Consider the following 24,199-nt stretch of genomic DNA (forward strand, 5'->3'; position numbering starts at 1 on the left):
CACACACACACGAGTCTTGTAGCTTATGGTTGTTGTCACTTCTTTAAAACTTTTAGTCGGCGGCGTACAGCTAATAATGCTGCTCGAGGTCTTTCTTCCTCTCGGCCTGTGTTTTCTCTGAGAGGTCTCCCCCCCCTGGCTGCTCCTTGCTTCCTGTCAGATTGTGTCAGTCGGGGGGGGGGGGGTTCAGGTTGCCCCTGGAGATGGATGCATGCCGAGCCGTTGGAGGTGGCGCGATGTGGGACTGGTGGGCCGGCGTGATGGAGGAGCTGCAGAGGTGGTGGTCCTTGCTGTGAGAACGCAGCGCAGGGGAAGTGGGGGGGCGTCAGGTTGGTCCAACGAGGGGTTTCCCCTCCCATTCAAGGGAGGCTGTGTTCGGCTTTGTGAGGTGTGTGAAAGACTCGGAGAGGCTTGGAAGTAAAGGTCACCAGGTTCCTTCGCACTTATTGATTCGTATTGAATCCACTTATCAAATAATGTCTTTGAATCTCTCGCTGAAATGTTCAGGTTTAGTTTTCACGTTTAATTACAAAGGAGGCAAAAACATTTTGAGTGACAGCCGGATTAAAGGTTTAAGAGAAATATTTATTATTTGTACACATAATAGTGATACAGCGTGTTAGCAGCGTGTTAGCAGCATGTTAGCAGCGTGTTAGCAGCATGTTAGCAGCATGTTAGCAGCATGTTAGCGGCGTGTTTGCAGCGTGTTAGCAGCGTGTTATTCCTAGAGCGTTATAGTGCTAAATGGAACATCAAGTTCTCGTTTCAAGCTCTCCTGCCTCCCGTGTGCACATTGTGTCTTCACTAAAAGTTTGGAATTATTTGGAGTCAGAACTGAGACACCTTGCAGAGTTATAAAAATGGCCGCTACTAACGTATAATGTGTAATATTTCCGCATTAAAAAGTCTAAGTCTTTGTAATATATTTTGTTTAGGTGTAATAACACAGTTGTTAAACACCTCTCCTGCAGCGGCCTTGTATCCCCTTTGAGCATTTGTTTTGGATTGTCTGCCAGTAGCTGTCATAAACGTTTTTATCGGATCTCACCTCGACCCATATTTCTACCGTTTTACGTCGCAATCTTTGCAACACAAGATCAAAAAGTTGCATTTGCTCCGCAGTAACATGTGGAATTGCAAATACTTGTTAAGATCCGTAACAACAGAAGCAGACGTGTGTGTAGCTTCCATCCAGTCCACATCGGAGGAACAGCAGTTTTTGGCACTTCCTCGTGGCCCTCTCATCACACACACTGGGGAGAGCGACACATCGGCCAAACTCTCACGAAGCTGCTGCGGTCCTTTAAGATGTCTCTCCCTCCTCCTCCTCACCCCCCCTCCCTCCTCTCTTCTCCCTCCCAGCCTCAAATGACCTTTCCTGGCAAAAATGACGGTCAAACACTCCTCGTCTCTTGGCGTACCCTGCACTTAATAGAAGCCTTAACACATAAATACGAAGCCTGTTAAATCGAGGGGGATGAAAGTGAGTAATGACCTATTAAAGCCACTTGTTTTTGCAATATGATGTTGCAACTGGGAGGAGTACAAAAAAATATATACCAAAATAATATAAAACATATATATATATATATGTAATGTCTAATTGTCTCATCGTCATTGTCTTGTATCAATATATATCTATATGTTATTGTATATTGTATATATGTCTTGCTAGGTCTGTATAGCTATATATATGTCTTGTATGGATATCATCTGCTATCATACTCTGCTATATATATATATATTTTATATATATATATGGTCATATATTGTATATATATATGTAGATGTATATATATATATCTATGTTATTGTATATAATATCTGTATATGTATATATATATATATATGTAATATGTTATGTATGTATATATATATATATATGGTATCGTCTATGTATATCTGTATGTATGTATGTATATATAATATATCTGTATGTTGTATATATATCTGATATTGTACGTATTATCCATATATAGCATAGGTAATATATAGATATCATATGTAGGTATATGTATATATATATATTGTTATAGGGTAGATCATATAATATATCATGCGGTAATTGTATTGTAGATGTTATCTATATATATGTATATAGTATATATGTTTATGTAGGTATGTATGCTATTGTATATATCTATATATAATGTTATATATATATAGATATATGTATATCGTTATGTATAGTATATATATCTATGTATATATGCTATATGTCTTGTATTGTCGGTTATGTATATATATCTGTATTATATGTATATATATATATATGTAATATGTATGTAATATATGGTATTATATGTCTATATGTATGTCGTATGTATTGTATATATATACTATATATTCTATATATCATGCTTGTATATGTATATATATATGTAGGTATATGTATATCGGTCTGTACTGTATGTAGGGCTATCTATCTATCTATATATTATATATAATGATATATATGATGTATAAGGTATATATATATGTATGTAAGTATATATGATATATATGTATGATATCGTATATATGTTGTATGTATATATATCTATCTATATATGTATGTCTATATATGGTATATATGTCTAGATATATATATAAAAATATATATATATCTACTATAAATTATATATATATATATTTGTACTTGTTATATGTATATAATATAATATGTATCGTATGTATGTATTCTATATGTAATGTAGATGTATATATGTATGTATTGGTATATCGGTATATATATCTGTATGTAGAGTATAAGGTATGTATGTATGTATATATATATATATATGTAGGTAGTATATATCTAGATAGGTATATATATGTTAGTATATATACTATACTCGTCGGTTGTCTATATCATAAATATCATATATCATATATATATATATAATGTTATGACTATGTATATATATATATATGTCTCTATGTAGGTATACTCATATATATTATGTATGTCCTGTTTATATATATAATAATATATATATTATATATATATATATATCTAGCTATCTGTTATGTATGTATATCCTCTATGTTGTAGTAATATCTATATATATCTCTATAGATCTTATATGTATGTATGTATGTATGTTGTATGGATGTATATCTATATATATATATATAATATATATATCTATATATATCTGTATGTCTGTATGTATAGTGTATGTCTATATTAGGTATCATATATATCTATATTATGTTATCTATCTATGTCTGTATCTAATATTGTTTGTCTATAAATATATGTATGTATGTCTTATGTTAGTATGTAGTATGTATCTATAATCTATATATAGATCTATATGTAGTGGTCTATGTATATTATATGGTTCTATAAAGAAATCATATATATATATATATTATATCTAATATATATATCTTATATGTATCTTTAAATCATGTATTAAATCTATATGTATATATTCTGTATCTCTCACTATATATGTATATTCTATGTGGTACTCTCTATGTATCAATCTATGTAATCTGTCTGTCTCTCTATTATATGCTATATATATATCTATATATATCTATATCTCTCTTGTTCTCTCTCTCCATCTATATCGGTCGGTATGTCCTCTCTCTCTCTCTCTCTCTAGGTATATCTCTATCCCTCTCTACTATATCTTATCTGTATGTCTCTATCTATCTCTCTCTCGCATCTCTCTCTCTTTCTCTCTCTCGTACTATATATATGTATGCGTTCTATATCTATCTCTGTATGTCTATCTCTCTCTATATCTTCTATATCCTATAGATCTGTATGTATTCTGTCTGTCGTTATGTCTAATCTCTCTCTCTATATCTTATCTCTCTACTCTCTATTATCTCTCTATCTGTATGTCTGTTAGGCTATGTCGGTCTCTTATATCTGTCCTGTATCTCTCTATGTCTGTCTCTCTATCTGTTGTATATCTTATCTGTATGTGGTATTGTATTTCTGTCTGTTATGTCTGTCTGTTCTGTATCTTTCTCTATCATATGTCGTTAATGTATATCTATATGTCTATCTCTCGGTCTGTATCTCTATATGTTTGTCTCTTATATATCGTCTTGTATGTATGTCTTTCTGTCTGTCGTCTGTCTGTCTATCTCTCTCTTTCTCTCTTCTGTCTGTCTCTCTCTCTCTCTCTCTCTCTCTGGGTCTCTCTCTCTCTCTCTCTCTCTCTCTCTCTCTCTCTCTCTCTCTCTCTCTCTCTCTCTCTCTCTTTTGTCTGGAACAGCTGAGTCTTATCAACCAATTCTTTAACAACAAAACAAAATTCCTGCACCGTTAACTATATATTGTATTTGAACGTCTTGTTGCTACGGGAACACTGCAGTAGCATTCTGTAATGTGCAGGATCCTTTCCGCTCTGCTGCTGTCAGTAAAGATTTACAGGTGTGGATTTGTAGTTCCTGCAGGTGAGGCGCTGGCCACTTCCTGCTTCTTCCACAGAACTACAGGTGTGGTAAGTGACGCGGGGACAGACAGAGACTGGGTTCCTCTCTGGCTTTTCTGTTCTTAGTGAAGTCTTAATTATTAGACCTGTCAATCAAACAATGCACAAACAATACGTGTATTGTTTGTGCATTGTTATGCACAAGTTAAATAAAGCGTTGAGAGTTTGAGGCTTGTTGAAGTTTGTCGGTGGCGTCGAGCAGCTTGTTCTCTCAGTTTGTCGCCGTGTTTGTTGTGAGAAACAGAGGAAAACAGGATTACAATACGAGAACGGAAAAGCAGGATAGAACACAGAGGAGAGGATGTAGCGTCGGACACAAGCAGCTGATGATCAGAATTCAGCTCACACTCTGCAGCTCCTGAAGTCTGAGCGCCAAGGACACACACACACACACACACACACCACACACACCACACACACACACACACACACACACACACCACACACCACACACAAACACTCACACACACACACACTCCACACAACACACTCACACACACACTCACACACACACACTCACACACACACACACACAACACACACCACACACACACACACACACACACACACACACTCACACACACACACACACACACACACACTCACACACACACACACACACACACACACACACACACTCACACACACACACACACACACACACACACACACACACACACACTCATACACACACACCACACACACACACACACACACACACACACACAGCCTTTAGTTGCTCTTAGTGGTTTAAATATTTATCCATCCATCCATCCATCGTCTACCGCTTATCCGGGATCGGGTCGCGGGGGCAGCAGCTCCAGTAAGGAACCCCAATCTTCCCTTCTCCGGGCCACATCCTCCAGCTCCGACTGGGGGATCCCGAGGCGTTCCCAGGCCAGAGAGGAGATATAATCTCTCCACCGAGTCCTGGGTCTTCCCCGGGGTCTCCTCCCAGCTGGACGTGCCTGGAACACCTCCCTAGGGAGGCGCCCAGGTGGCATCCTTACTAGATGCCCGAACCACCTCAACTGGCTCCTTTCAACGTAAAGGAGCAGCGGCTCTACTCCGAGTCTCTCACGGATGGCTGAGCTTCTCACCCTATCTCTAAGGGAGACGCCAGCCACCCGTCTGAGAAAACCCATTTCGGCCGCTTGTACCCGTGATCTCGTTCTTTCGGTCATGACCCAGCCTTCATGACCATAGGTGAGGGTAGGAACGAAGATCGACCGGTAGATTGAGAGCTTTGCCTTCTGGCTCAGCTCTCTTTTCGTCACAACGGTGCGGTTAAAGTGACTGTAATACCGCCCCCGCTGCTCCGATTCTCCGGCCAATCTCTCGCTCCATTGTCCCCTCACTCGCAAACAAGACCCCGAGGTACTTAAACTCCTTCACTTGGGGTAATGGCTCATTCCCTACCCGGAGTAGGCAATCCACCGGTTTCCTGCTGAGAGCCATGGCCTCAGATTTGGAGGTGCTGATCCTCATCCCAACCGCTTCACACTCGGCTGCGAACCGATCCAGTGACTGTTGAAGGTCACAGACCGATGATGCCATAAGGACCACATCATCTGCAAAGAGCAGCGATGAGATCCTCAGGTCACCGAACTGCAACCCCTCTCCTCCACGACTACGCCTCGATATCCTATCCATGAAAATCACGAACAGGATTGGTGATAAAGCGCAGCCCTGGCGGAGGCCAACATTCACTGGAAACGAGTCCGACTTACTGCCGAGTATTCCGGACACAACTCTCGCTTTGGGCGTACAGGTGGCCCTCAAAAGTGACCCCCTCACCCCATACTCCCGCAGCACCTCCCACAGTATCACCCGGGGGACCCGGTCATACTGCCTTCTCCAGATCCACAAAACACATGTAGACCGGATGGGCGTACTCCCAGGCCCCCTCCAGGATCCTTGCGAGAGTGAAGAGTTGGTCCGTTGTTCCACGACCAGGACGGAATCCGCATTGTTCCTCTTCAATCAGAGGTTCGACTACCGGCCGAACCCTCCTTTCCAGTACCTTGGAGTAGACTTTACCAGGGAGGCTGAGAAGTGTGATACCCCTGTAGTTGGCACACACTCTCTGGTCCCCCTTTTTAAATAGGGGAACCACCACCCCGGTCTGCCAACCCCTAGGCACTGTCCCAGACTTCCACGCAATGTTGACGAGGCGTGTCAACCAAGACAGCCCCTCAACACCCAAAGCCTTCAGCATTTCTGGACGGATCTCATCAACCCCTGCGGCTTTGCCACTGTGGAGTTGTTTGACTACCTCAGTGACTTCCATCAGGGAAATTGACGATGATCCCCCATCAGCTTCCAGCTCTGCCTCAACCATAGAGGGCGTGTTAGTCGGATTCAGGAGTTCCTCAAAGTGCTCCTTCCACCGGCCGATAACCTTCTCAGTTGAAGTCAGCAGGGTCCCACCCTTGCTGTACACAGCTTGGATGGTCCTCGCTTCCCCCTCCTGAGGTGCCGGATGGTTTTCCAGAAGCACCTTGGTGCCGACCGAAAGTCCTTCTCCATAGCTTCTCCGAACTTCTCCCACACCCGCTGCTTTGCCTCTGATACGGCAGAAGCTGCCGCCCTTCTAGTCCTTCGATACCCTGCAACTGTTTCCGGAGTCCTCCCGGATAACATAACCCGGAAGGACTCCTTCTTCAGTCGGACGGCTTCCCTGACCACCGGGGTCCACCACGGTGTTCGAGGGTTACCGCCCCTTGAGGCACCTAAGACCTTGAGACCACAGCTCATCACCGCAGCTTCAGCAATAGAGGTTTTGAACATCGCCCACTCAGGTTCAATGCCCCCAACCTCCACAGGGATGGCTGAAAAGCTCCGCCGGAGGTGTGAGTTAAAGATCCCCAGGACAGGGGCTTCCTCCAGACGTTCCCAGTTCACCCGCACTACCCGTTTGGGTTTACCAGGTCTGTCCAGAGTCTTCCCCCACCCCTTGATCCAACTCACCACCAGATGGTGATCAGTCGACAGCTCCGCCCCTCTCTTCACCCGAGTGTCCAAAACATGCGGCCTCAGGTCAGATGATACGATTACGAAATCGATCATTGACCTTTGGCCTAGGGTGCTCTGGTACCACGTGCACTTATGAGCATCCTTATGTTCGAACATGGTGTTTGTTATGGCCATTCCATGGCTAGCACAGAAGTCCAATAACAAACGACCGTTCGGGTTTAGATCAGGGAGGCCCTTCCTCCCAATCACGCCTCTCCAGGTGTCTCCATCGTTTCCCACGTGTGCGTTGAAGTCTCCTAGCAAGACTACGGAGTCCCCTACTGGAGCCCCCTGCAGGGCTCCATTCAGGGTCTCCAAGAAGGCCGAATACTCAGAACTGCGGTTTGGGGCATAGGCACAAACAACAGTCAGAGTTTTCCCCCCCATAACCCGAAGGCGTAGGGAGGCGACCCTCTCGTCCACCGGGATAAACTCCAACATAGCGGTGCTCAGCCGGGGGCTAGTGAGTATCCCCACCCCGGCCCGACGCCTCACACCTTGGGCAACTCCGGAGAAGAATAGAGTCCAACCCCTATCCAGGAGTACGGTTCCAGAGCCAAGACTGTGCGTGGAGGTAAGCCCCACCAGATCTAACTGGTAGCGCTCCACCTCCCGCACTAGTTCCGGCTCCTTCCCCCACAGAGAGGTGACGTTCCACGTCCCCAGAGCCAGCCTCTGCTGCCCGGGTCTGGTCCGTCGAGGTCCCTGACCATCACTGCCACCCATGTGACAGCGCACCCGACCCCAGCGGTTTTTCCCATGAGTGGTGGGCCCACAGGATGGATGGATGGGAGGCACCACGTAGCTTCTTCGGGCTGTACCCGACCGGGCTCCGTGGCAAACCCGGCCACCAGGCGCTCGCTGTCGGGCCCTCCCTCTGGGCCTGGCTCCAGACGGGGGCCCCGGGCTTCCTCCGGGCAGGGTCTCTCCTTTCCTTTTCCTTTCTTTCATGAAGTCGTTTTTGAACCATTCTTAGTCTGGCCCCTCACCTGAGACCAATTTGCCTTGGGAGACCCTACCAGGAGCACTAGGCTCCAGACAACACAGCTCTCAGGTTCATAGGGACACACAAACCTCTCCACCACGATAAGGTGATGGTTCCCAGAGAGGGGTTTAAATATTTAAGTATTTTATAATCTTTAATCCTTTATAAATTCTGTTTTACACAAATTATAATATTTTATAAATATGTATTTTTCCATTTCACTCTGTTGTAGTTTTGTTTTTCTTTTAATGATATTTTACTCGCTTCGTTCACTTTAACTTGTACAGCTATAGTTTTAATTACATTTTGATTATTGATCGAATTATTTAAATCTGCATCACGACGGTGAAAAAAAGATTTGATCTAATTAATTAGTTTGTTGTTTGTAATAATAATTCAATATTTTGAGATTCTGGCTGTAGTATAATTGTGTGTGTGTGTGTGTGTGTGTGTGAGTGTGTGTGAGTGTGTGTGTGTGTGTGTGTGTGTGTGTGTGTGTGTGCTAAGCTAGGCTAACTGTCCTCAGACAGGGAGTCTCATGAAGCAACAACAAAACGCATATTTCACTTCTTCTAGTTTTTAAATGTAATTATAAATAAAATAGTTTTATTATTATTTATATAACCGGCGTCCTGGAGTTCTGACTTTGTGTTACTTTTAATTAGGGAAACACTATTCCCAGCAGCAAATACGTATTTTTTAAATAAAACCAAACTGTTGTATCCAGATTGTTCTTGTCATAATCAAGTTCAACATCCCCCCCCCCCACAGACTGGATGTTGCCTCTTCCTGCGCTGCTGTGTGCCTCTGTCTCTTCTCCTCCCTGACTGCGTCCTTGCCCTCAAAGGACAGAAGGGAGAGAGAGAGAGAGAAGAAAGAGAAGCAAGAGAGAAGGAAAGAAAAGAAAGAAGAAGAGAAGAAAGAAGAAAGAAAGAAAGAAAAAGAAGAAAAGAAGAGAAAAGAAAAGAGAGAAGAGAGAGGAAAAAGAGATAGAAGAGAGAAGAACGAAGAAGAAAACGCAGAAGACGAAAGAAAAGACGAAGAAGAGAGAAGAAGAAAGAAAGAAGAGAAGAAAGAAGCAAAAAAGGAGAGAAGAGAGAAAAGAGAAAGACAGACAAACGTAACAAGTAGAATAGGATAAGACAAGAAAAAGAAGCCGCCCTTACTCTACCTGCACTACCCTACAGCCACTAATACTCGCTCCCTCCTCCCTCCTCCCTCCTCCCTCCTCTCTCCTCCCTCTTGCCTCCCTCCCTCCTCCCTTCTGACTCCCACTCCTCCATTAAATCACACATGAACCTCTGACCTTTAAGGGCCCAGCGGGGGGTGCTGTTTAATCATTTGCTGTTGTCATTGTTTTGCTGACTCTCTCTCTCTGGAGGCTGTTTTCAAGGGCGTCCGAGTGTTTTGCCTGAATGTATTTGCTTTAGTTGTGTTGAGGGATCGACAGTCTTCATCACATACGGCACAGGAGGAAGGAGGAAGGAGGAACAACATGCTAACAACATGCTAACAACATGCTGCAGATATAATACGGGAGAAGAGAAACTTTATGTTTATGTGACACCTTCATAAATACAACAGACTTAACAAGGTTTACCGACGTTAGGAACACTAATGAATGTACAACTGTTAGACCCCCCCCCCTCCTCTCAGGGCTTCGGTGCTCGCCAGCCGACCTCAGTTAGTTGGCGTTTCACTTCGCTATATTTGCATTTGACTCCTCTGGGTGAAGATTAAGAGGGATTATTAGATTGTGCCTTTAAGACAAACATCCTGATAACAACTCTCCATTTGGTATTATTATATTCATGTTCCCAGGTGAGCGCCTGACTTTTCCTCACCATGAGTTTGAAATCTTTTTGGTAAAATGGAAACGTGTCATGAAGTGTGGTGCAGACTTCCTGTTATATATCGTGATGACTCAGCACTTTGTTTTATAATCTAATACCTGTCAGCCTCAGCCGCGCTTTGTGTTTAATACTCATTAGTAAATGTGCAAACGTGCAAAACTAAGATGGTAAACATTGTAAATATTAAACCTGCTAGATTCCACACGTGGCATTAGCTCCGAGCACCGCTGCAGCTGTCGTGTGGCTCTTGTATAGTACGTATATAAAGTTTGTGTCAATAATGTGGTTTTAATTGTCAGATCTTGGACATCTAGTATGCCTAAAGTCTTGTATTTGCACTATGTGAGGAGAATATGCGGCTAGCTTTCCCCCCTGCTTCCAGTCTTTATGCTAAGCTAGGCTAACGTGGCGGCTCGTCATGAGAGTAATAAATCTTCTCCTCAGATGACTCGAAGCTTCTGCAGGTGACCATCCCCTCCACGGAGGCTGCTGTGCTGGGCGGCTCTCTGACGTTACCCTGCCTGGTGTCTCTGGCTCACCCGCCGCCGTCCCCCTCCACCAACGGCCGCCACGCCGTGCTGTCCCTCCCCCGGGTCAAATGGAGCGTTCTGACTCAAGGCCGAGAGACGGAGATCCTGGTGGCCCGCGGCGACCGGGTGAGAGTCAGCGAGGCCTACAAAGACCGAGCCTCGCTGCTCAACTACGCCTCCTCGCCCGCCGACCTCACGCTGCGGCTGGAGAGCCTGAGGCAGAACGACACCGGCTTCTACCGCTGCGAGGTGCAGCAGGGCCTGGAGGACGCCGACGATGTGGCTCACGTCAAGGTCAAAGGTCAGATAGATGTTACGTCTAAAATGCATAAATATATTTCAATATTAAACATCCTCAGGTGTCTTCTTGACATCGTGAAGGTGTTCCTGTGATTGCATCCAACAAGTCGAATAATTTAATTACATTTTAATTACTTTTATAACAAATATTTTAAACTGGATAATAAAACTGAAACGTGAACTCATCACTTACTGTCAAACCTTTATTAAAACATCTTCAATAGAACGTGAAGATTATATTATATTATAAGATTATAACAGGGCAGCAGAATGAATCTCATCTTCTACATATTATATATTTGGATGAAACATTTTCAGTCGTAACTTTAATTAAATGAAATGTTTTTTCTGATTACAAACACAATTAATTATATAACTTCATGTAACTGCCCTGCTCCTTCTTGAATGCTCACATTAAACACTACAGCATTCATAAAGCTGTGTTTTTATAAAGGGGTGGTGTTCCATTACCGTGATGCTTCCAGCCGCTACGCCTTCACCTTCGAGCGAGCCAGAGAGGCCTGCGACGAGATCGGGGCTCAAATTGCTTCTCCAGAGCAGCTCATGGCCGCTTACCACAGCGGATACGAGCAGTGTGACGCAGGCTGGCTGTCAGACCACTCAGTGAGGTGAGCGCCTGACACAACACAGCACACCTGCACACATCTGCACACCTGCACATCTGCACACCTGCACACCTGCACACCTGTGACACCTGCACATCTGCACATCTGCACACCTGCACACCTGTGACACCTGCACATCTGCACATCTGTGACACCTGCACATCTGCACATCAGCACATCTGTGACACCTGCACATCTGTGACACCTGCACATCTGCACATCAGCACATCTGTGACATCTGCACATCAGCACATCTGTGACATCTGCACATCTGCACATCTGCACATCTGTGACACCTGCACATCTGCACACATCTGCACATCTGTGACACCTGCACATCTGCACACATCTGCACACCAGCACACCTGCACACCTGCACACCTGCACATGGAAGATGTTTGGAGTAATTGCTGCTTCAATGCAACGTTCCCTCCACAGATATCCCATCCAGATGCCCAGAGAGGGATGTTTCGGGGACATGGATGGATTGCCGGGAGTGAGGAACTACGGACTGTTAGAGCCTGATGAGCTGTATGACGTGTACTGCTACGTGGAGAACATCGCTGGTAAGACGATCAACAGGAATTTATCAAATGTATTATTCATTTTGTTACGACCCGGCCATTTTTTGAAATTTAAAATTCCTGTTGGTAACACGTTCTATGAGGCCCGTGTCTGTAATGCATTTAACACATCTGTATAATGAATTATAATCTGCTATATCTCTGTAGCACTCATTATATGGTCTACTTAATAACTATAATCATAACATTATAAGCATTTTATAATGATTTATAAGTTCATTTTTGTTGCAAGCAATATAGTGTATTTTAATTCACATAGTTGTAATACATTATAATCATTTATAATTATATATAGTTATAATGCTTTAATGTGAATATTAAGTAAAGTAATGAAATTCCTGATTAAATACTACAATAATATACTAGATAAAAAGATTATGTATGTTTAGGTATTAAATTGTTTTGTTGATTTGATGTTGTCTTGATACAATCATTATTATTATTATTATTATTATTATATTATTATATCACATTATTATTATTATATTATATATTATTATCATTATATTATTATATCATTATTATTATTATTATTATTATATTATTATTATTATTATTATCTTAGTATTATTATTATTAATTATTATCATATTATTAGTTATATATTATTATCTATTATTATATCATTATTATTATCATATTATTATTAATATTAATATTAATATCATTATTATTATTATCATTATTATTATTATTATTATCATTATTAATGTTATTATTATCATTATTATATTATTATTATTATTATTATTATTATTATTATTATTATATCATTATTAATATTATTATTAATATCATTATTATCATTATTATTATTATTTATTATTATTATTATTATTATTATTATTATTATTATTATTATTATTATTATTATTATTATTATTATTATTATTATTATAACAAGCTGGTTGTAAGTCACTATAAGTAATACATCTAAATATCATTACATTTATAACATTTATATATATTTATATAGATTAAAACATTTTAGTCTCCAGTTTGATTTGCTGGAGTTGAAACATTATGAGTGCAGATTGTAAACACGTACCCACGTACTCTACGTATGCTCAGCGTGAGCACCGTTTGTCTACTCCTCTCATTTCTTCCTGGTTTCGGCCGCTTAGTTTCAATGAACTCAAAAAGCTACAACATACAATGAAACTTCAGCTTTCAGACTTTATGTCGAACGTTTGTTTTCGCGTCAGCTCCATAAAGAATGTTCTGTTTGCAGTTTGGTGTTACGACCCAAAGGAAAAGGGACCGAACATGATGTGATGACACAGAATACAGATGTTTACACACTCACAGCATTTAACAAACACACTAAGAGAACTGAGACAAACACAACAGGGAAAGAAATCAACACAACAAAACAGCTTCTTATGAATTTCTATGTTTGAGCAACTCTGAGTCTGTTTACCACAGTGACGTGCGGTGAGGTTCATGGCTGGGGAGGCACTGACTCTTTCTGCCTCCCCTGACCGCACGTCCCTGGTTTACAAACATTCAAAACACTTCATCGTCTCGCTGCCGGGCACCTGGAGGAAAGTGAATAAATGCATAAACACACATGAACGTGGCTGTGATGTAGTTCACTCTCTTTGCTTACAACCTGCTGCTCTGCTGACGCACAGTGTTGTGAAGTTCCCTGTTAACAAGGTAACAAGTAATGTCGTTAGTTTTAATCTAACGTAAACGTTTTAAACTGGGCGTTAGAGCTAGATGTTTCCTCAGGTGGTTCTCTGCAGGTAAACAAGCTGCACACGGATCAGTGACGTCAGAGAAGGAAGGAACACGTTGTTTGGTTTCCCCTGAATGGCCTCCCGCCTTCTTTTGATTGGCAGACGAGACAAAAAATGGCGTTCTGCCAAATGATCTTGATTCAAATTAGTCCCGGCGGCTTTGCTGACTCATGTCCAGAAATGATTTGTGCACGATGACAAGATGCAAAGCAACACATCAAATCACTTCCTACATATTTCCTTCTCAGTAACATTCATCTGGTCATTTAACGATGTACATGTAATGACGTGCTAACGGGTTACTCGCCCTGTGTGCCTTCACAGCAGCTAATGAGTCAAATATGAACAGCTCACCAGAGCACCTGTCTCTCTCTCTGTGCACAGGTGAAGTGTTCCATGACTCCGCCCCCCAGCGCTTCACCTTCTGGGAGGCCAAAGCCTTCTGCCTGAGCCACGGGGCGGAGCTGGTCACCACCGCTCAGCTGTACGCAGCCTGGAATGACGGGCTGAACCTCTGCAGCCCAGGCTGGCTGGCGGACGGGAGCGTGCGCTACCCCATCGTCACCCCCAGAGAGCGCTGTGGAGGCGGAGACCCCGGGGTCAGAACTGTGTATCGCTACAGCAACCAGACGGGCTTCCCCGAGGCTCACACTCAGCACGACGTCTACTGCTTCAGAAGTAAGAGAGCAGACGTGTGTCACAAACACTTTGGACTCACACAGACGAGCAACGTGTTTCATTATTATTAAATAAGGTTTTAGTAAAAGAGGCATGTGTTTGTGACGTAGTGCGATGGGACTGGATTAAACGAGAGGTTTCACAGCAAACAGATGTTTTCAGATTCAAATCATCAACAATATTCTCAGTTGTTAGGGTTAGGCTGTGGTTCTTCGTTTGGAGCCATGAGAGAAAAAGTTTTCTTCAAGAATTCAAGGTAACACGGGGGCGAGTAGTTATACTGTTCCTTTAATAAGTGGTAGAACACACACACACACACACACACACACACACACACACACACACACACACACACACACACACACAGTATCTGTGCATTCCCAGGAGAATTCTGCTTCGTCCAGTTAACAGTCATTGTTCACCTTTAGCAACATAAGCGGTATATAACACGGTGTGTGGTGATCCTGGATGTTCTGCTCTTTATTCCAGGCGATGACGGCCACTACACACAATCTCCTCACGGTTTCCTTGCCACTGAGCCGGAGGACATTGGCCAGGACGTTGTTTTCTTAACTAATCCTGCAGAGGAGGAGTTCATCCAGAGCGAGGCGACGGCAAAGGGGGACGAAGAGGTCCAGCATGCCCATACGGCCAATCCTGTCAAGCAGGAGCCCGCGGAGGCTCAGCCCATAACATCGGGTCATGACAAGGAAGCTCTGCGGACGGTCGGCCTGCGCCAGACGGTCACTCCTCCGTCTGAGCATCACGTGTCCACAGAGCAGAACACCTGGGAGGTGATGGAGAAGACCAGCTACCCAGAGTCCTCCCACCCTGCACCTGAGGAAAACACAGACACGCACCATGAAGAGTCTCACGCACGTCCTTCTCCAAAGACCGACGGAGGAGTAACTGTTGGCGAAGTCTCCACTTCACCCACAACTGATGTGACAGCTGCAGAGAGCGAGGAGAGCGAGGAGAGCAAGGAGAGCAAGGAGAGCGAGGAGAGCGAGGGGCATCACACTTCTGTGACTGAAACTACTCCAGCTGTCAGTGCAACATCTGGAGCCGATGCAAATGAGCTCCTCAGCAGCTCCCCGGAGGTTCCTCAGGAGGGCGACCTTCCTGTTTTACACGAGGGCCACACTCCTGGTGTCCACCTGGATCTCATCGTCTACTCGAGCACCGCTCCCGATGTGTCGACGCAGCCAGAAGAGGCCAGCGCGGGTCCTTTGGAGGAGATGTTAGCGGTGACTGCTTCCCCGCACAGCGAGGAAACAGATGTTCTCTCCTCCACGCTGCTGCCATCTTTTGATAACAGCACGCCTGAGAACCATCCAACTGAAGAGGAGTCTGGAGAGGAGAGTGTGAATCCTCTTGTGGAGGAGGAAACACAAACTGAATCGCTCCCCACGTCTGAGTCGGGTCAGTCTGAAGGTTAAACTTAGTCCAGAGTCTTCAGACGTTTCCTTTTTGAGTTTTTATTGAGGCTCTGGCGACACACAGTTCCAAATGTGTTCCATAGTTTAAATACTAACAAAACAGCAGCAGTCACTACTTTATTATTATAAAGTATTATTATTCTTATTATTCTTATTATTATTATTATTCATTATTACTACAGTAAGCACATCCAGAAGATACAAACTACTGGACAGAAGAACAGAAGAAAAATAGAATTACCAGCAGATATATAGAAAATGAAATAGATGTTCACGGGAGCATCACGTTCCGTCTTCTTCTGTCCAACACCGAATATTCATCGTTTTCATCTTTGTTTATGTTTCCTGCTGATATCTTTAACATATATTTTGCGATGATCTGTTTTCTCTGCAGGTTATGATCCCACCCCGGAGCACTCGGGTGTAACTGTGGAGGCGTCCATGCCGGGCGATCATGAGGACTCCAGCACTTCAGAGGAGGCAACAGATGACGGACATCCTGCACAAACCTCCACAGCAGAGGTCATCACGGCCACAGAGGTCATCACGGCCACAGAGGTCATCACGGCCACAGAGGTCATCACGGCCACAGAGGCCTCCGGTGTGGACGCTCCGGTCCTGAACATGGATCCGGTCACCTTGTTGACATCCTCTGCTTCTGTAACCCTGTCTCCCTCTTCAGTGGAGGCGGACACCAGCTCAACAGAGGTTATAACCTTCATATCTGAAAGCAACACTTCCTCTGGGGCCGAACCTCTGGAGGACGTGCAGGACAAGCTTGAACAGGAGGGATTAGGAGACGTGTTCCTCGCCCAAAATATCACAGACGGGGATCGAGATGCCGGAGAGGGATCCGGTGAATCTTCAGGAGAAAGCGCGGAGGTGACACCAGGAGTCCCGTGGACAGACCCGACTCTCTCAGCGGACCACACTTCAGAGGGAGCAGACGGCGAGGATGCCACTGAAGCTCCTCCTCCGTCACATGTGAAAATCACTCTGATCCCTCGTCTGACTCTCAGCCCCGGCTGGGAACCAGAGCCGTCCTCCTCCACACCGCAGGAGTCTCGCTCTGATCTGGAATACAGCGCCGAGCCTCCCGTGGCCGAGGAATCTGGTGACGTCCCAAAGGAGCAGGAGGTCGCGTCTGAGGTCCCCGACAGCAGCGTCCATGGTGAGTGTCCAGGTCCAGGTAACACTCACCCTGGTGACCTTCTCACACGAAACTATACCAACGATTACTTTAATTAGTTAAATGACAATAAGTAAGTAATAAGTATTTTGATAATTGATTAACTGTCATGAATTCAATCAAGTAAAAAGTTGTTTTTCTAGCAAACATTTTAGTTTACTGGATATTTTTGGTTTTTAAATTGTTGGTTTGACAAAAAAAGATATTTGAAGACGTTTTTTAATTATTGTTTTCTGATGTTTGATACACTAAACAATTAATCAATAAAATCATTTAAATTATTCATATTTTTTGTATGGAAGCCCTGAAAGGTAATGATAAAAAAAATTCTGCTGATTTGTTTTCTACATCAGGATAATATTTTTAAATTTCTTAGAAAAAATGTAATCTGAGAAAACAGTTCCAGGTAAAGTTCTTTTGTCAGGAAGTGTTTGTTGTTGTAATACCAGTGTCTGCCACTAGGGGTCGGAGTGCATCACTAACCTCATGCAGACAGACCTAAAAATGGTCCTTTGTCTTCGTCACCTGAAGTTGTGTTGCTGCATTTAGAAACAACCTGTGAACGTGTAATAAACTGTGAACAGAACAAGAGGGAGGCGAGGGGGAGACCAGCACAGACGAGCCTCCGGTTAAACTATGCACATGGCATCCGGAGGAGGAAACCAGCGGCCCGACGGCCACCGCTCCCACCGTGTTCCCGGAGTATTCTGCGCTGGCGGCGTCTCTGCCCGCTGCTAAAGTTTCTGCTGTGAGACCAGGAGACATGTCAGGTACCTGAGCTCCGTGCAGAAGTCGCACCTGCACGGTTCACAGCAGAACAGCTGCTGTTACTGTGTTATCGCTGACATCTGTTTTTGAAAATATCAAATCAGGAGCGAGATTTTACTGCACGCTGCAATTTAACACCTCAAACTGAGTCAGCACAACAGAGAGATTAGCTTCCCCCCCCCCACAGTAAACTCACACACTCCTCGCTGTGTTACACAAGAAGGGCTTTTATTAATAGCTTTTACATTGTTTCAGAAACCACCTCTGTTATTCAACGCCAACAACGTCTTAAACTTAAATAAAATCGTCTTTTTATTTATTGTATTTTTTTATTCATATTAAGTTTGTTTTGGATGAACCAAAAGAGAAATGATGCAAAATCATGTATAATTGCTGACTTAAAGAACACATGAAGTAAAAAGGCAGAACACAATAATTAAATAGAATAAAAGATAATATAAGTACAAGTGATATAAATAAAGTGAGTATTGCACATGGCAGTGATAACTGCACAGCAGTGGTGGGACAGTCTGTTCTTGGTGGGGGGGTCTACCTCTCTATCTGTCCATGTTTGTATGTTCCGCTCTGCAGAGAGCTGCTTGTTGGGCCGAACTCCACCGAAGAGCGTTAACTTTATCCAAACACTCGTCCTCTAGCTCGTGCAGTTTGACATGTTTCGTGCTATAAGGACGCACTGAGAGCCTTTTTCATCACCGCAAGTACGTCCGCACAAACTCGACACACTGGCCTTTAACTTCCTCAAAGAAATAATCGTTCGTCCATTTCTCCTGGAAAGTGACATTCCACATCCAGCTTTCTGTTCCTCGCCATGCTGCGTTCACTGACGTCAACGACCGTCTCGTTTAATATAGTTTTCTGACATGACGTGACCACGTGACGACACGTTCCGCTCGTGTTGTGTTCAGGGACCCTGACCTTGGCCAGGAAAAACAGTCTATTGCTGTCTAGATATTTATTTATTTTTCTAGTGGATTTCTTTGCGTGTGTTTATGAATTACCTCGAGGATCAAATGGTCCGGAGGGTCCCCACCCCTGACTCAAAGCATAAAGTTATACGTGTGTTAAAAAAGTAGGTATTTTGTTATTGTTAGAAATAAAAGTTAGAAGTTAGATTTACTTTCTCATTGCAAAAGTAATTTTTTAAAAGTATTTCATTATTATTAATTTCCAAACCTTCATTGTACTTGTAAACAGCTCTGTACAGTATATATATATATATATATATATATATATATATATATATATATATATATATATTATATATATAGTTATTACACCTTTACATTTACTACATTACTGTTTACAATCAGATCATTCATTTAATATCCGACACGTTCAGGCTTTATCTTATTGTTTAATGTTATCTAAATCTAACTTCTGTGTTTTGCTGTTTGCTTTATACATATTTACGTCACATAACGCAGCGTCTGCTTCTCTGTGATTGTTGTGCATATACTCCAGCGAGTGGATCCTGATGTGAGCGCTCCCTCTGCTGGAGCCGGGAGGAACAGTTCAAATGAGACTTGTTGTTGTATCTCGAGGATCTTTGACTTCCTTTGTGTTGATGCACAAAACATGGTGTTGCAGCTAAACGTGGCACAAAGTCTAACTTTATTGTTTCATGATTGTTTTAAGAGTGTGAGATATGAAGAGTTAATAACCGTCCCCCCTCAGCTGCAGACTCCTGCCTGCAGAACCCGTGCTTGAACGGAGGCACTTGTGTCGACGGTGAATCCACGAGGTGCATCTGTTTGCCCGGTTACGGAGGAGACTTGTGTCAAACAGGTTGAGTGTCAACTTTTCCATAAACTTCTAGACTTTTAATCTTCTAGTGGTTCACGCTCCAACAGTTCCTCTCTCTCGCTCCGTCTCTGCAGACCTGGAGGTGTGTGAGCCCGGCTGGGAGAAGTTTCAGAGCTTCTGTTATCGCCACTTTGCCAAGAGGCAGAGCTGGGAGGCGGCTGAGCAGCACTGTCGCATGTGTGGGGGTCACCTGCTGTCGCTGATGACCCCCGAGGAGCAAGACTACATCAATGGTAACCCCACCCCCCCACCCGGAGAACACCGTGCACAATGCCTTAAGCATGATCATTAAATGTTAACTTTACATTATAGTTAAAATACATATAAAAGCACGACGTTGGTTTCTTTCAACTGAAAAGCTGCCGTTCACCAGGTGTTGCGGCGTCCTTGAACGCAACACCATTGGAGCGGTTGGTAAAGTAATTGTTTGTGCAAAAATGTCTTTAAATGCTGTTTTCAGCCTCCCATATGGAGATGTCCAGCTTGTTCTCTGTTCTGTATCACATTAAAGGGAATTTCTTTGGGTTTTGGACAAAGAAAGACATTTAAAAAACTTATTTTCAGACATTTTATTGACCAAACGAAGAATCCAGAGAATAATCTGCAGATTAAAGGATAATGAAACCTTTACTTGAATCATGTTTCTGATCTTTCCTTCTTCTAATTCAGACGAAATCCAAAGTGAGTTTGTTTTCACAGCGAGGCGTCTCACGTCCCGACGAGACACAACAACGATTCATGTCTTCCCTTTTATTCAATCCGCTTTTTCCCAGAAAATGTCAAAATGTTTTTTTGAAGTTGGTGTTTGGTCTGCCAGCGAGCCGCTGAGATGTTATCTGACATTCCTGTGGTGCTGGCCGTGGAGAGTAAGAACTGATGACTGTTGGAAAGAAACTGTAGAAACTTCTGAAGCATTTAAATCTGTACAGGCGGAGATTTTATCAGTTTATTTCAATGTGAAAAACAATATATATTAGTATATATATATATTATATATAATAGATAGATAAAGAGAAATACGGTATAGATAATATATATAGTATAGATATATATGAGTACAGGAAATAGATAGAGATAGAGTAAATAGAGAGCAGGAGAGATAAGATAGAGATATGAGAAATATAAGAGGTAGATAAATAGAGATATAGAAAAGAGAGATGTAAAGCTATATAGAAATAGAGATTATAATATAATTATGTAGATCTATAGAGATAAGCTAGAGATAGATAGAGATACGGGAGATAAAACAGATAGAGAAAATGAGAGATGAAAGCGAGGAGAGATAAGATCGAGCGATATAGAAGATATATATGTTGATATATAATAGATATAGATATTATATCGATTAGAGTAGAGGTATAGATAGTAATAGTATAGAGAGATATTTACTATATATATATATATCTATAAGTATATATAGATATATTAGATCATTATATCTAATATATAATATATCTATTATATCTAGATATAATATATATATATATATATATATATATATATATATATATAATATATGCTCTAAATTTTTGTATACTGCTTATAAATGTGTATCTCAATGTTATTTATTACTTTTATATTATGTCTATCTTATGTCTTTATGGAAGCCCAGAGGGGACTCTATTAAAATGATGATGTAAACTTTAAAGTTTTCCACATATATATGTGTTATTTGAGAATAAATTTAAATAAATGTGCATTTTAATTTTTGCATACTTGTATGGGCGCTCTATGACAATTAAATAATATAATAATAATAATAATAATAATAATAATAATTCAAATTTCTAACCATATGAAAATGAAAATTGACATTTATTTGAAATGTTACTCAAATAACATACATATATTACATTTCCTAATGCTATTATAGAATAACATTTTCAAGTTTACATTACTGTTAATAAATCAAGTCATCTTCAATAATTAAGTCCCTTCTGGGCTTCCATACTTCCTTCTTTTGTCTATAATTGAAATACACTTGTGTGACGTGATGTGACGTCTGATGTAGGAAGGTGCTATAAATATACATTTACTTACAGGTACTTACTTACTACCACACAGTATATACTGTATATATATATATATATATATATATATATATATATATATATATACAGTATATACTGTATATATATATATATATATATATATATATATATATATATATATATATATATACAGTATATACTGTATATATATATATATACAGTATATACTGTATATATATATATATATATATACCTTTTATTTCCAGACGAATACAAAGAATATCAGTGGATTGGACTGAATGACAGAACCATCGAGGGAGACTTCCGCTGGTCGGACGGGAACCCTCTGGTGAGTCTATAACTCTGTTTTCTACTTCGTGAATAAACTTGATGTTTTAAAAAGAAAACACATAAAGAAAAATCAAAGGAAACAATTCAAAAACAGGTAAATTCAGCTCAAGAAGTTTAATTTAATTCACGTGACTCAGTTTTAACCTGCGCTGCTGTCTCCGTCAGCTCTTTGAGAACTGGTACAAAGGTCAGCCTGACAGCTACTTCCTGTCAGGTGAGGACTGTGCGGTGATGGTGTGGCACGACGGCGGCCGCTGGAGCGACGTGCCGTGCAACTACCACCTGTCCTACACCTGCAAGAAGGGCGCCTGTGAGTTTACCTTTTCTAAAGTCTCATTTTTAAATCACCTGTGGTGGGAAGGATCTAAGAGGCAGAGGCGTCTCTCCATTGTTCTTCTTTGTGACAGCATCTTGTGGCGAGCCGCCCAAAGTTCCCAATGCGAAGGTGTTTGGGAAGAAGCGGTTGCGTTACGAGACAAACACCAAGGTGCGCTACTTCTGTGAGGAGGGTTTCGTGCAGAAACTGAACCCTGTGATCAAGTGTCTGCACGGCGGCCATTGGGAGGAGCCTCGGATTACCTGCATCCCAAGTGAGTGCGTTAACTGTTGGACCTTCATGAGCCGTCATTCTTATTACAAAAACAATCACAAGCTAATGTTGGCTAAGATGGGAGCGTGCTCGGAAATGCCACCGATTTCCACATCAAAGTCTGTAAAAATTATAGTTTTTGTGGCTCTAGAGGGAGCTGTGCAAAACCTACAGTCTATAGGTCGGTTTACAGACGGTATCAAAGATGGACGTCACCCAAAGGTTTCAAGAGCTGTTGTAAAACTCCACCGAACTCCTGGCTCATCCAAAAATGGGCAAAGTCGTGGTTTGTCGTGGAGCTGAGGTGAGCCCGACTAGCAGCTAGCGACCTGTGGAGGCACCTGTCACTCAAAGCGGTCACGCCCCTTAATAAAGCATAACTTTAAGCCTTAAATACATTTGAACTGGTGAGTGATATAATAACGTTCTTCACCCCCTGTACAGTTGTTTCTGCTGTAAAGTTTAACATGAAGCTCTGGAGACTCAGCCTCAAGTGGCCATTTGAGGAACTGCGGTTTTTGGCATTTCCACGTTTTTTAGCATAACACACACAAATACACAAAATGCCCGTGGTTGAGTTGCATTGTGGGTAATGTAGGCACCAAATTTTGACAAGGAAGAAGAAAGGCTGGAATAAAAAGACGATATCTCTCGCTCTGCTGCGTCGAGGTTCAGAAGCAAAGAAAACTCCTTGATAGTAACGACTGTAATCCTTTACTTTTCTATTTTTCTCCCACCTCCAGTCCGTTCGACAGAAGACGACTCAGTGACCTCACTTCCTGACCAGCATGAGGTCATGGAGGTCATGGACACCGCCACAGAGAAAGCAGCTCGGCTGTTCTGGGACATTAAGTGGAATGTCTGAAGAATAAAACGATGTTTCTCCTCCTCTGTTCCCACTTTTCTCGCGTCTCAAAAGACTTTTAAGCCCCGTCTCTGCATTAAGTTAACCTGTATGAATATAATCTTTAATATTAAAGACGTATCAAGGCCACAGTTCATGCAGTCGTGGAAAACAAATACGCATTTTTCAGTAAAGTGATGTCAAAAAATGGCTGGATGGATGAATTAAAAATGGCCGCCAGAATAACTTTGTTATGGAACATCATATCCTCTTTTATCTTTTGACTTACCCCCCCCCCCCCCCCCATAATCAGACATTTTACAGGTAAACTGAACAGTTTTTAAAGATGGCGGAAGTGAAACCAGCCTTTTCATTTGAACATGTTTTAAACACGCTGCTGACGACACTTTGCAGTTTAGTAAAGAAAGAATTAAACATTCGCTGAAGCTTCA

General features: G+C 42.2%; 1 protein-coding gene across 1 annotated transcript; it reads left to right on the forward strand.

Annotated features, from left to right (window-relative positions):
- The first annotated feature begins 211 nt into the window (after window positions 1-211).
- On the forward strand, window positions 212-24,199 carry bcan (brevican). The gene is made up of 14 exons (XM_029451064.1): window positions 212-329; window positions 10,737-11,123; window positions 11,577-11,751; window positions 12,187-12,314; window positions 14,459-14,752; window positions 15,242-16,174; window positions 16,586-17,362; window positions 17,965-18,150; window positions 19,844-19,954; window positions 20,047-20,205; window positions 22,230-22,312; window positions 22,480-22,624; window positions 22,722-22,904; window positions 23,647-24,199. Exons 1-14 carry the CDS (start codon window positions 212-214, stop codon window positions 23,766-23,768), a joined length of 3,801 nt encoding a protein of 1,266 aa, XP_029306924.1. The 3' UTR covers window positions 23,769-24,199.

Source organism: Cottoperca gobio, chromosome 16 (genome assembly GCF_900634415.1).
Source record: "Cottoperca gobio chromosome 16, fCotGob3.1, whole genome shotgun sequence".
NCBI lineage: Eukaryota > Metazoa > Chordata > Actinopteri > Perciformes > Bovichtidae > Cottoperca > Cottoperca gobio.